General features: G+C 55.7%; 1 protein-coding gene across 2 annotated transcripts; it reads right to left on the reverse strand.

Annotated features, from left to right (window-relative positions):
- Positions 1-212: 212 nt before the first annotated feature.
- Positions 213-13,417, reverse strand: LOC101530488 (solute carrier family 22 member 20). Of its 2 annotated transcripts, XM_004596854.2 has the most exons (10): positions 12,986-13,417; positions 12,801-12,904; positions 11,663-11,817; positions 7,680-7,848; positions 6,987-7,110; positions 6,057-6,172; positions 4,374-4,588; positions 3,003-3,111; positions 2,690-2,896; positions 213-481 (listed from the first exon to the last, which is right to left on the reverse strand). In XM_004596854.2, exons 1-10 carry the CDS (start codon positions 13,358-13,360, stop codon positions 385-387), a joined length of 1,671 nt encoding a protein of 556 aa, XP_004596911.2. In that variant the 5' UTR covers positions 13,361-13,417; the 3' UTR covers positions 213-384. The 2 variants fall into 2 exon arrangements, with proteins under 2 accessions (XP_004596911.2, XP_058518779.1); XM_058662796.1 differs by having other exon boundaries at positions 2,690-3,111.
- Between the last annotated feature and the right edge of the window lie 212 nt (positions 13,418-13,629).

The following is a 13,629-nucleotide window of genomic DNA, read 5'->3' on the forward strand; positions in this document are numbered from 1 at the left end:
GGAGCTGGGCCAGGGAAATGCATCCGGGTCTCCCATGCAGGTGGCAGGAGCCCCATCAGCTGGGTCACCACTGCCGCCTCCCTGCCCTGCGTGAGCAGCAAGCTGGCATCACGCTCAGGGACTCAGCTATGGCACATGGGTCCATCTTGGCCAGCATCTGAGGTGCAGGAGCCAATGGCTGCCTCCACAGCCCTTTTGTTGTTGCAATGTGGTTTTGAGCTGTTTGTGAGGCTCATGGGCTGTTGCTGGCTGGGGCCACTCTGAGGGTGGGTGGCTCTGGGGCAAAGGCCACCATGTTCTTTGGCTGACCTCGCCCTGGGGTGTTGGAGGAGCAGGTGAGAAGCCCGGCTGAGGAACCGCAGCGGGTACCAGGCACCCGGGAGTTTAGATGGCATCTTTGAGGGGCGAAGCTCCCAGCGGCTGGAGAGAGACGTCCTCAGTCTTCCCTTCTGTGGCTGTCCCACGAGGGCCTGCTCGGCCTCTGTTGGAACAGAAATGAGCAGGAAGGACGATGACAGGTGTGTGCGTGCTTCATGTGGCGGTACCTCAGGTGAGTCACCTGTGCCCCACCATGTCCCAAGGGAGACAGCTCCTGGGGCTTCCCCCAGGGCACCCAGAGGGGGCTCTCGCATCGGCCTTCCCACTGCACCTCCACTCTCTGCTCCACCCCACTGAGGGCTCCCCGGGGGAGGCAGCAGAGACTGGCCTGGCTGCCCACGGCCTTGGAGAAACTACAGGTTTAGGAAGACCAGGCGAGATGAGGCCGTGGAAGCCTCACACGCAGCCCAGGTCCCCCGGCAGCGACAGGGGCCGGCCTTGGGCACACTGGTCTGTGGGCAGGGGCACCAGCAGAGACTCCAGGGCCTGGGCACCACCAGTGCCCTCTTCCCCAGGCGAGGGGTGCCTGGGTGGAGGCACTGGGCTGTTCTTCCAGAGCGTGGGCTCCCCTGGACTTCGGGACTGCACCATCCCAGGGCACCCTGGGTGCCCCACAGGTTTTCTGTCCTTAGGCCTGGCTCCATTGTGGCCATTTCTTTGCCAGCCCTCTGATTCTCAGTGTCCCATCACATGGGCACAGGGAAACCTGCCTGCCACCCTTTTGTCTCAGTTCTATCATCTTCCTGGCTTAACCCTTTGTGTGTCTTGCCCATGCCTCTTTTCTGCTTTTAGTTAATTCTGTTTGGGGGATATCCTCAATGTTTGAACACTTTTTAAAAAGTTGATCTGATTTGATTGATTTGAATGGCAAGAACACACAGATCTTCCACCTAGTGGTTCACTCCTCAAGGGGCCAAACAGTCAGAGCTGAGCCAATCCGAAGCCAGGAGCCAGGAGCTTCTTCCGGATCTCCCATGTGGGCAGGCACTCCCTTATGGGATGCCAGGGCCACAGGTGGCTTAAGCCACTTGTCCCGATGCTGACTCCTAAATATTTTCTTTTTTTTAAGTTACAAAAGAAAAAATGAAAAATCTTTACCACTCAGACTCCAGAAGGCTGACAGTTACTAATGCTAAGGAGACTGACAAAGTTTTCCGTTTTTTTTTTTTATTCATTTATTTTTATTTGAAAGGCAGAAAGCTGGAGACAGATGGAAATTTCCTATTTACCAGTTCACTCCCCAGGGCTGGATTAGGCCAAAAGCAAGGCCAGGAGCTTGATTCAAGCCTGCCAGGGTGTTAGCAGAGAGCTGGAATGGAGAGCTGGGATTTGAACCCAGGAACTCCTTTGGGGGACATAAACATCCCAAGGAGTGTCTCTACTGCTATGCCAACCATGTATCCTAATGGCCAGTGTGGTGGCCTGGCTGGTTAAACCGCCACCTGCAATGTCAGAATGCCACATGATTACCAATGAAGTGCTGGTTGCTCCACTTCCAATCCAGCTCCTTGTTAGTGTGCCTGGGGAAAACAGCAGAAGATGGGCTCCTGCACTCATGTAGGAGACCGGGGTGGAGTGCCAGGCTGCTGGCGTCAGCCTGGCCCGGCCCTGGCTGCTGCAGTCAGTTGGGGAGTGAACCAGCAGGTGGAAGTTCTTCTCTGTGTTTCTCCTTCTCTCCTTCACTCTTTTCTGCAGTTCTGCCTTTCAAATACATAAAAATAAATCTTACCCCCAAATTTTAATTGGTTCATATTCAATTAAACAACATACAATAATTTTATAATTAATTGCTCTTGGCATCAGCATCAAAGGAAGTCACATGATCTAAAATCAGAATTTCAGGGACTGGTCCCGTGGCATGTGTAGCAGGGAAAGCCTACAGCTGGCATTCCATTTGGGCATCGGTTCACGTGGGTGTTCTGTGTCCATTCTGGTTTCCCAAATGGAAGGATCTTCACGGAGCCCCCTGTAGCAGACTAAAGTGTCAAAGCCACACCCTGTCCTGCATTTATTTTAGGAGCAGTGTCCAGGACCTCGCAGGCCCTGGGCTCATCTGTAAGGACAGGAAGTCTTCTAGGGTGACTCATACGGAAAGTTGGATTTGGCTCACGAACTTGCAACTCCTTGCCTTTGCTGGCTGCAGGAAGGGGGCCATTGGCTGCCTCACCTCCTGCTATGCATAAGCGCAAGATCAGAACCAAGGGAAACCCTGCTCCATCTGTGTTTGTTCCCAGGCCTGATTTGCCACCCAGTGTCTCCTTCCTGCACTGTCTCCCCCTGCTCGCCCCGCTCCTGGGCTCAGGGTCCCCACCTTCTCTCCATTGCCTCGATCGTCTCCAGCAGCGGCATGTTGCGGGTCTCGGTCAGGAAGCAGAGCACAGTGAGCCCGGCCAGGATCGAGGTGGCTCCGAAGCTCACTGGTGGCAGGAAGGCACTGACCTCCCCGAGTGTGGTGACCAGGGGTGCGGCCAGGCCCCCGAGGCGGGCACTGACTGAAGAGAAGCCCATGCCCATCTGCCTGTGGGCGGCACATGGGCACATCAGAGGGGCCATGGCCAGGGACCAGAGGACCAGCAGGGAGGTCAGAGGGCTGGGTAAGACACCCCCCCACTTTGTAGGCGCACCTGATCTCCGTGGGGTACAGCTCGCCCGTGAACAAGTACACGCAGATGAAGGCGCTAGCCAGGCAGCCTTTGCCAAGGGCCGCCTGGGCGGTGCGCAGGGTCTGCATGGCTAGGGCAGAGGGAGGCAGAGCTGGGGGCGGCAGAGGGCTGAGGGGTCCGGGTGTCTCAGGAGGGGTGAGGGCGGGAGAGGAGACAGCGTGAGGCTTAGGGGCATGTGGGCTTCTGCTGGGCGACCTTGACCTCAGCTGCTAACCTCTGAATCTCACCATCTGTATATGTCAGATGAGGCTCCCCAGGGTGGTCAGGGGGCTGTGATGAGGGACCCCGCCAGAGAGTTCATTACCTGTCTGTGGTTACCTCTGTAACTGGCAGGTGCGTGCATTCTGCTGCCCACGCACCTAGCTAGCAAGATGCCTAGTGATCGTCCCACGGTGGTCAAGGGAGCCAGGGGATCAGGAGGAGAGATTTTACAAAACACAACCACCCAAGCAGACCCAGGCTGGCAAAGCCTCCTGGGACTGGACTCAAGTCCAGGTATTTTCTAAAGGTCTCTCAGGAATTCTAAAGTGTAGCCAAAGTTGAGAAACTCCAGGTTGGTTAAAATCTGGTAGTAGAATGCCAAGGGCAACAGGCTACTGGAAGCATGAGTTACTGAGTGTCACAGAGGGAGGATACACATGTGTCCACACACATGCCTTACAGCCCTAATGATACAATTATATATATCATATGTATGAAATGACCTCAATACAGAATCTAGAAATAATGCATTTTTAAAAAGCATCAAAATACCAATACCATCTGTCCATCTTACAGGTGCAAAATTGGAGGGCACAAAAGTTGGGCAGCCTACCCAGGCCGTGGTGATGAAGCTGGGTTCCCTCTTGGCTGGGAAGGCTGGGGTCTTAGGATCACGGAGCTCAGCCCTGGCTGCTTGGAACAGGACCCTAGTTCCTGGAGAGTCCCACTGCATGGGCCTGGACACCGGGGTACCTCAGCCAAGCTGACAAGCCACTGTCTCAGGGCCAGGTTGATCCTGACATCACAACCCTTGCCCTTGCTGCCTGCCCTGACTTCGGGGGAGACACACATATTCGCTGAGTGTCTGCCGACTGCCTGTGGCCCGTGCGTTGGGCCCTAACTCAGGTCCTTGGTGGAGTTTCTCTCCCCCCCCACCACCTCACTGTCTGCGATCACACTGGCTCCAGGCGCCACCAAAGTGAGCGCTTCATTAATTCTTCTGATGGAATGACACTCCCTTTCCAGATCCAGAAAAGTACCCATTGTGCCCAAGGCTCCCAGTCCTCATCACCCTGCATCTTGGGGGTCTTGGCTGGTGGTAGGTGGCCAGGGCAGAAGCAGCCGACTCACCTTCGGGCACAAACATGTTGGCGATCACCATGAGCCCGGCCATAATGAGGAAGGAGGCCACTGTGACCCGGCGACCCACGTAGATCATGGTGGCAGTAGCCACCAGCATGGCTGGGATGTCAATGACCCCAAACAGAGCCTGTACCAGGTGGATACTGAGCCCAAACTTGTGCAGGTCCATGGCCAGGCCGTAGTACGCCACGGAGTTGGAGAACCTGGGAGAGGTGGCAAAATGGTCCTGTTTGACCCCATGGTTCACTGTCCTGGGCACAGGATGGGAGCCACACGGATGGGAGACAGGGAGGCCTCTTCTCTGGGAGTTAACAGTCCTCTGAGTTGGGGCTGGCACTGTGGCTTAGTGTTTGTGACCCGCAGCACCAGCATCCAAAGGGACTCTGATTTGAGTCTTGGCTGCTCTGCTTCTGATCCAGTTCCTTGCTAATGCATCTAGGAAAACAGCAGGTGATGACTTGCCCACCTTAGGGTGGCAGGGGATGAGCAGCCTTGTGCTCCAGCCTCGACTCTTCCCAGAGAGATGGAGCAAGACCAGCTGGGAATGCCAGGGAGGTGAGAGTGGCGTCGGTGAGAGGATTGGATCACATGTTCCATTTTTAACAATTCCTTTCCCTCTTACAATTCTGTGGCTCAAAATACTCTGCAGCTGGGCCAGGCGTGTAGCCTACTGGTTCTGATTGCCAGCTGACACACCCGCATCCCACGGTGGAGAACCTGGGTTTGATGCCTGACTGTAGCTTCCTGCTGAGGCGGAGCCACCCTCGGGACAGCAACGGCTCAAGGACTTGGGTCCCTGCTGCCCAGCTGGGGGACCTGTGTGGAGTTCCTGTCTCCAGGCTTCAGCCTGGCCTGCCCCTCACGTTGCTGTGGACACCTGGGGAGTGGACAAGCAGATGGCAGCTTTCTCTCTGTGCATGTGCCTTGCCAGCCCTTTCCCTCTAAAATTAATTTTTTCATTAAAAAATAAATTGAACCTATATGCTCTCTCCTACAGGAAGTGCTCAGCAGTTGTCCCTCTCAGAACTGTTGGGGAAAATGGAAAATATTCTTACCTGCCTGTCCCCTCTGGATCCAAAAGTCTTTTTGTTGTTGTTGTTTTAAATTTTTACTTAAAAGAGTTACAAGGAGAGAGGGTGGGAGACAGAGAGATCTTCCATCTGCTGGTTCACTCCCCAGATTTCTGCAATAACTAGGACTGAACCAAGGGCTTCACCTGAATCTCCCTCACAGGTGGCAGGGGCCCAAACACTTGGTCCATCTTCCGCTGCTTTCCCAAGTGCATTAGCAGGGAGCGGGACTGGAGCAGCTGGAACTGAACCAGTACCACCAGTATGGGATGCCAGCGTTGCAAGCGGCAGCCTCGTCTATACCACAATACCAGCCGTACAAGTGGTGTTCCAGCCTGGGACACTGCCCAGAATTCCCTGGAGAGCCCCAAGCACAGGATCGGATAAGGTGCATATTTGGGGTTCCCAATAGCCCTTCCCACGCCACCCTAGGTGACACTGTGTGCCTTCAAGCCTCAGCACCCAGTGGAGGGCTGGTGCCAGAGCAGGGTGTAGGGTGAGGCAGTTCACAGCGTGCACCTGCTAGTGGAATATGAGCATTTTAGAAGAGCCCCTCATGGAGGCCTTAGATCCAAGACGTGGCCATGATCCCACCACCTACCAGACCCCCACGAGACAGCATGTGACCCTGCGGATGGCCGGGGTTCGGAAGAGGTCCAGGATGGAGCTGGAGGTGCGGACGCTCGCAAACTCACTCTGGATGTAGGAGTTCACCACCTGGGCAGGGAACTGCTGGTCAGGGATAGCCAAAGCACAGAAGCCCTGCATCCCTGCTCGGGGAGCAGTCAGGGCTGGCTGCAGGCTCCTCTTCGTCCAGCTGCTGATGGCTCTCGGAGGGCAACTGCCAGGGCTTTGAGGCTCCAGCATGAACCCCTCCCTTGCCCTGGGTGCTCTGTGCTTCTGAGGGGCCCTTCACCCCACCCTGATGGGGACTTACAGATCACACCACAGAAGTTTCAAGTGGTCTGCCACTTCGAGCTAAACATCAGTTTCTCATTGACCAATAGAAGACATTCAACGAGGTGACGTATGCAAAGCTGCTAGCATCACTGTGCATGGCATCAACATGCGTCACAGGGCAGGCTTTGGGCCTGTCATGAAGGCACTGCCTGGGACTTGAGCAGCCTGTGTTGAGTAGCCCAGTTTGAGTCCCAGTAACCATCTTACAGTAAATGGCCTGTGTGTGTGTGTGTGTGTGTGTGTGTGATGGATTTGCCAATACTTATCTATTCTGATCCTTTCATTAATATCTTGATCAGGTACTAATGTGGAGGGGGAGGTTATTTCTCACCTTTCTGGATGCACAGTCTGATGAACCAGGCATGAACCACTCAACCCTGCTCAAATAGCCTCTGGGTGGCTAACGGCCCCTTCCCACATGGGAACTCAGCCTGCCTGGTTTAGTCCCAGCCCTTGGCTGACCGAGAGCTTCCTAGGAACCTGCTCATTCCTAGCCTAAATGGAGGCAGCTGACAAGACCCAAGCCTGTTCCCAGGCTGCCTCCTGGCCATCCCCCTGGCCATCCACTCACCTCCTGGGTCAGCCTCTCGCCCTCCTCCCTTTTCCCATTCATCGCTGCCACCTTGCGCAGGTTCTGCAAAGCTTGCTGGGACTTGCCGTGCAGCAGGAGCCAACGTCCCGACTCTGGAAGCCACCTGGGAGGCAGAGGAGGATGAGGAGGACCCAGGGCTGAAGGGCAGGGAGTTGGGAGGAGGTAGTTCAGTCTAATCCTGAAATCCTGGCACACCTTCACCCACATTCATTCAGATTCTGAACAGAAATATCCTCCTGGCCCCGAGGGCAGAAGGTGGGGCTGGTGGCAAGTATCAACTTGCCCCTTTCTTTGCAGCTTATGGTAGAGATTACAAAGGACTCAGGACATGAACAAACCCTTGGGTAAGACATGGAACCTCTCTGGGCTGGACTTCAGTCCCCTGCTCTTGTGAAGCGCTTTGGGGATGCGAGACAGGTAGAAGGGCTCAGCATGTCTCGGAGCCTCACACTCCTGGAAGGGTTTTACCTGGAGCTGTTACCTGGAGCTGTCTGCACCTTCAGGGGCCTCCAGCCTCCATGGATACCTGAAGCCCTTGGCATCCCCCACCAAGGCCAAGCAGGTGCCAAGGCACCATCCCCAACCTCCCACGGGGCCGGGTAGGCAGGGGCTTGGCTGCAAGGTGCACCTCCCCAACCCCCGACACACCGCCACAGTGGGCTGAAGACATACCAAGAATAGAAGAAAAAGACCAGGAAGGGAGCAGAGACAGCCAACTGCAGCCAGCGCCAGGGCCGGATGAGGTAGGCCACTCCAGCCAGGACAAGCTGTCCCACGGTGAAGGAGAAGCCCAGCAAGATGCCTGCCACTGTTCGGCCCCGCGCTGGCATCCACTCCACCACTGCAGAAGGAACAGCAGAGCTCAATGAACCCCTGCCCTGGCTGAGCTGCTCCAGCCATAGCCCCTTGCCACTGAGGAACCTCACTCCTGCCCGCCCCCTACCCTGGGGAAATTCCATGTGGGACCAAGAACTAAAGCCACAGAAAAGTTAGAAGAGATTGTGGTACATTTGTTTGCTTGTGTTAACAAATCTGGAAGCGGGAGAGGCTTTTCCAAGAATGTCCAAACCCCAGATGCAGGAGTGGGAGGTGGGGCACAGTGGGTTAAGCCATGTTTGCAATGCCCATCTCCTATATCAAAGTGCCCAGCTAAGTCCAGGCTACTTCCTGCCTGGTGGGCAGCAGGTGATGGGCCCCACCTCGCAGCAGGGACACCTGCCCGGAGATCCAGGACGGCCTGACCACAGCCCTGGCTGTTGTGGGCATTTGATGAGCGACTCAGCTGGTGACTGATTTCTGCTCCCCTCCCTGTCACTCTGCCTTATCTTATCTGAAGATAGGAATTAAAAAAAATTATAAAACCTCTTATGGACTGGGATAGTTGCTCGACAGAGTAATCCTCTATCCTGCAGTGTCAGCATCCCAGCTGCTCCATTTCCATTCTACTTGTGGCCTCGGAAAGCAGCAGAGGGTGGTTGAAGTCCGTGGGACCCTGTACCCACATGGGAGACCCAGAAGAAGCTTCTGGCTCCTAGCTTCAGATCGGCTCAGCTCTGGCCATTGCAGCCACTTGTGGAGTTAACTAGCACATAAAAGATCTTTCTCTTTGTCCTCTCCTTCTCTTTGTAAATCTGACTTTCCAATATAAATAAATAAATCTTAAAAAAACAAACAAAAAAAATTTAAAAACCCAAACAAAACCCAGATTCAATCATTGGAAAAACAAAGTCAGGAAATTCAAATTTACAAAAATAAGAAACATCTGCACTGGAAAATAAACCTCATACGCAAAGTGACACGCTCAGCCAAAAAAAAAAAAAAAAGGCAAAAATATTTGCAACTCTTCTAATACTAGAAAAATTCCTACAAATTAATAGGAAAATGGTAGATAAGCCCAAAGGAAAGTGGGTAGTTTCCTGCCAGTCCTATAACTAATGATTCTTAATCCTGTGAAGAGATGTTCCCGTTCTTGCAGAGAAAAAGCATAATTTTTTTTCAAATAGCAAAACTTGGAATACACTGTCGACCTCAATAACAAGCATAGTAGAAACTCTGAGGATTAAAGGAAATTAATTGGGAGTAGGGCACAGCATACGATGCTGTCGGAAATCGAGCATATTCAAGAGATTAGGACAAGGGTTAGGTTTTTAAGGGTAAAAATGAGAAGCATTGCATAAGATATTTGAAACCCCCATCCCTGGGGAGGGTGGCAAGGGTCCAGGATTGTGGAGGCGGCTGTTGGGCAGCTGTCCCTGCCAAGAGATTTCCTGGGTCAGGTGTCGGTGGCCTCGGGGCCTGAGTCTGTTGTCAGACGTGGGGTGCAGGCCCGCTCCTCCTCCCTACTGTTCTTGGTTTCTTACTCACAGGGACCTAAACGTTGATCACAAGGGCCTGGCTTCATCCCAGGCAATCACCCACGCAAAGCACCCATATAACATGGGCACTGGGACCCCACTTCCGCAAACATGAGCCCATGCACCTGAGTCATTTGCAAACTCTCCGGCCTCTCTCTTCGGCCGAGCCAGCCTTAGGGCTTGCCCCAGCTGCTGTTACCACCCCAGCCAGCCTCAACCTCCTCTCTCACTGAGATGGCGGTGATGGCCTGTGCCCTGGCCTCCCCGACTCTAGCCTTATTTCCACCCAGCAGCCTCAGGGATCTTGTCCAACTAAAATTCTCCAGAGGCTCCCATCTGATTTAGCATCCAAAGCAAGTCCTTAAAATGACCACGAGGCCCCAGACACAGGTGCACCCTCTCCCTGACCTCATCTGTCACCAACCTCGGCACCGGCCACAGGCACCCCCTTCATTGTTTTCGCTGCTCTAGACCCTGGGCACGTAACCCTCCACTCTGGGTGTTCTGTCTGGAATGTTCCACCCTCAAACACCTGCCAGGCTTACTTTCTCAGCTCCATCAAGTTTGGCTCAAAATGACTCCTTTTCGGGCCCGGCAGCGTGGCCTAGCGGCTAAAGTCCTCGCCTTGAAAGCCTCGGGATCCCATATGGGCGCTGGTTCTAATCCCAGCAGCTCCACTTCCCATCCAGCTCTCTGCTTGTGGTCTGGGAAAGCAGTCGAGGACGGCCCAAATATTTGGGACCCTGTACCCGTGTCATTGGATGGAAGATCTTCCTCTCTGTCTCTCCTCCTCTCTGTATATCTGACTTTGTAATAAAAAAATAAATAAATCTTTAAAAAAAAATGACTCCTTTTCAGGAAAGCAATTAAAGTTACAGCCCTGGGCCCGGCGGCGTGGTCTAGCGGCTAAAGTCCTCGCCTTGAAAGCCCTGGGATCCCATATGGGCGCCGGTTCTTATCCCGGCAGCTCCACTTCCCGTCCAGCTCCCTGCTTGTGGCCTGGGAAAGCAGTTGAGGACGGCCCAATGCTTTGGGACACTGCACCCGCGTGGGAGACCCGGAAGAGGTTCCAGGTTCCCAGCATCGGATCGGCGCGCACCGGCCCGTTGCGGCTCACTTGGGGAGTGAATCATCGGACGGAAGATCTTCCTCTCTGTCTCTCCTCCTCTGTGTATATCTGGCTGTAATAAAATGAATAAATCTTAAAAAAAAAAAAAAAAGTTACAGCCCTACACTAGACAGTCAGCTCAGCTATGGTGCCCTCTGCGTGCCGTCCTGCTCTGGGACCCAGACTCGACACAGCAGGGGCCTGCATCTCTCGTACCTAGAATAACATCATAGGAGGCCTTGGATCGACAACAAAGCAAGGGCAGCATCAATAAGAAAAACCATGATGCAGAAAGGTGTGTGTGATGACCAAGGGGAGGACAGAGATGGATGCCAACATAGGGGGAGGCCTGTGGGAGGAAGCCCCGGGGCCCCTGACCAAGTAGCCACAGAGGCGGACTGAGCAGGCCCCAGGTAGAGCACCTGTCGCAGGAGGCATTCAGGGGCCAAGCAGGGGAGGTGGGGTTGTACAGGTCATCACTGTGGCCTGAGAGGGGCCTGACACACTGGCCCTGAGCCATGCCTGGATGCCTGCTCTGCAGAGTGAGGTGAGTGTAGGCCAGGGCTCTGCTGGGAGCTCCGTGTGTGCGCAGGTGCGGTGCTGGGAGAGGCAGAGGTGGTCACGGGCCCCCAGCAGGTGCATCCTGGCTCCTCTGTCTCAGCCCTAAAATCAAAAGCCACTGTGTCCTTGGCTGGATTGAGGGTGGTGGCGATTGTGAACATGACAGAACTAACAAAGTGTAGGCAGGGGTCAGGGCTGGGTCCAAGGCGGGCTTCCTGCTGGCCACCAGGGACCACTGCGAGGAGAACTAAGCCCATGCCTGCTCCTTGGAGCTGAGGCTACACCTTGACCACCTGGGAGAATCCTGCTGTTTGGGGAGCCCTCATGATTTGGGGCTGCCGAGTCTCATTAGTCCCTTTGTTCTGGTCCCATTTCCCTCCCCAAGGCTAGTGCCGGGGTCTTAGAGACTGCTCCCTGCTAATTTACAGAGTAAGCTGACTCCTCTCCACTTACAGGGGAGTCCCAAGCAGAGACTGGTGGCCATGTAACCACTGGCACACACACACGTCCCTGAGCCAGCTCTCTGGAGCCCAGCATCCAAGTCAGAGGTTGTGAGCTGAGGTTACTCACAGAAATCCCAGCAGAAGAAAACAGAAGAGCCCAGCAGGTGGGGACCTACTTTCAGGTCTTACCCAGCGAGAGCGAGTTGAGGATGATGCCTGAGAAGGTCATGCCCATCAGGAAGCGGAAGACACAGTAGGCACGGAAGGAGCTCACGTAGGCCGTGGCAGCCCCTGAGACCGCCAGCTGCAGGTAGGACCAGATCAGGGGCGCCTTGCGGCCCAGCCTAAGTCCCCAAAACAACATGCAGATTAGGCATCCAGGAGGGGCCGAATGGCAGCCTGGCCGGGCCCTACTGCCCTCAAGGGTGGGAAGTGGGGGTCCCGTGGGGGGCACTGCCCTCAGAACAGACATGGGTGGCAGAGGCCAGTCAGGGTGCAGGGACAGGGTAGCAGGGAGGCCACAGGAGTGAGGAGGTTCCCTGCAGAGGGGAGGGGAGGAGCTGGTGTGCAGGGGGTAAGCTCTTCCACCTGCTTCTGGCTGGTGGCCTTGTGCCAGAACTCACAGCAGGGTGAACCCTTGACCCGTCCTGGTCATGGGGGCAGGATCCAAGGTCAAGTCCACTCTTGGACTGGCCTTGTAGGGGAGGCTGCACCACAGAAGGGTCGGGGCCCAGCCTGGCAGAGGAGCCTGCTTGCGCCTGGGTGCTGCCCCACTTGCAAGTGAGGGTCTGGGGCAAGGACACACAGCCCCAACTTTGTCCAGGAGGGCAGCCAGCCAAGCAGTGTGTGCCCTCCCTGTTAAACAAACATTCTCTGGGCACGTTGAGGTGGTGGGCTGGAGCTGAGGGCCGGCGACACGCAGACACTGCATAGGACATGGGTTCACAGGAGTGTGATGACGGTCATGGCAGAGTGAGTGCCTACAATGTGTAGCAAACATGCAGGCAGCACTGGAACCTGGCCGCACACTGGGCTCATCGGGCTGGGTAAGGAGGGTGGCAAGGACAGAAAAAAGAACAGGCAAGGGAGGAGAGAGAGGAACAGCGAAGGGGCTTATTGGAGGGCCAAGAGCTTGGTGTCCAGCAGAAGGGCTCTCTGAGGCGGACAGATGCAGGGTGGACAATGGTGAGGACGGGTGGGGGGACCGTGGAGGGGCTTCCAGTGCAAAGATTAAAACAGGCTTGGGACTACAAGGTGGGGGCCTCTGGCCAGGACTGTGGGTGGCTGGGTGGCTGGGGGACTCCCCAAACCCCTCCCCCAGGCTCACCTGTCTGCCAGGCCACCAAACACGGCAGCGCCCACCAGCACCCCAGCCATGTAGATGGACTGAGCCAGGTCCCGCAGCGTGCGGGCCTCACACACAAGGTCCCACTGCGAGGAGACAGGGACTCTCAGCTTTGAGGTGAGGACCCTGCAGGCAGCAGCCCCCACAGTGTCTGGCCCCTCACTGACCTCCATCACGATGGTAGACGGGAAGACACTGCGGTCATAGACCCAGCCTTCCTTGCAGCTCTCTGTGGCAGCCCCGAGGATAGAGGCGTTGGGGCGCAGGAGGGTCCACTGAGGCTCAATGAAGCGCCGGCACGATTCAGGGAGCCCACGCCGGTCTAGGGGTACCATGGCCCTTAGCCAGGCACCTGAGGTGTTGGCGGTGGCCTCGGTGAGGTTGGCAGGTACCCAGCAGTGGTGGGGTGGCATGGCGGCAGTGAAGTTCTGCAGGAAGTTGTGGCAGGCCAGCAGCCCGCAGGGCAGCAATAGCAGGGTGGTGGAGAGCAGCTGGAACCGGCCCACACCTCCCAGGGCGTCCAGCAGGTCTGTGAAAGCCATGGTCACAGCCTGATCCGAGGCCCAGCCTGCCCCCAGGGGGCCTTAAGTAGAGGGGCTGGGCTGGGCTCCAGGAGGTGGAGCAGCAGGGCATACGCCCTGGGTCCCACGGCCCTGCGGAATTCACTTACACCTCCCGGGAGGCTGCCCGTCCCACAGGCACCCCTCTTCCATCTTATGCCACCCCTCCTCCATCTTATGCCACCCCCAGCAGCAAGTCCTGGAGGGACTGACCCACTGGTCCCGCAGGGATGTGGCACTGTCACCTTCCT

This window comes from Ochotona princeps, chromosome 4, assembly GCF_030435755.1.
Source record: "Ochotona princeps isolate mOchPri1 chromosome 4, mOchPri1.hap1, whole genome shotgun sequence".
Classification (NCBI taxonomy): Eukaryota; Metazoa; Chordata; class Mammalia; order Lagomorpha; family Ochotonidae; genus Ochotona; species Ochotona princeps.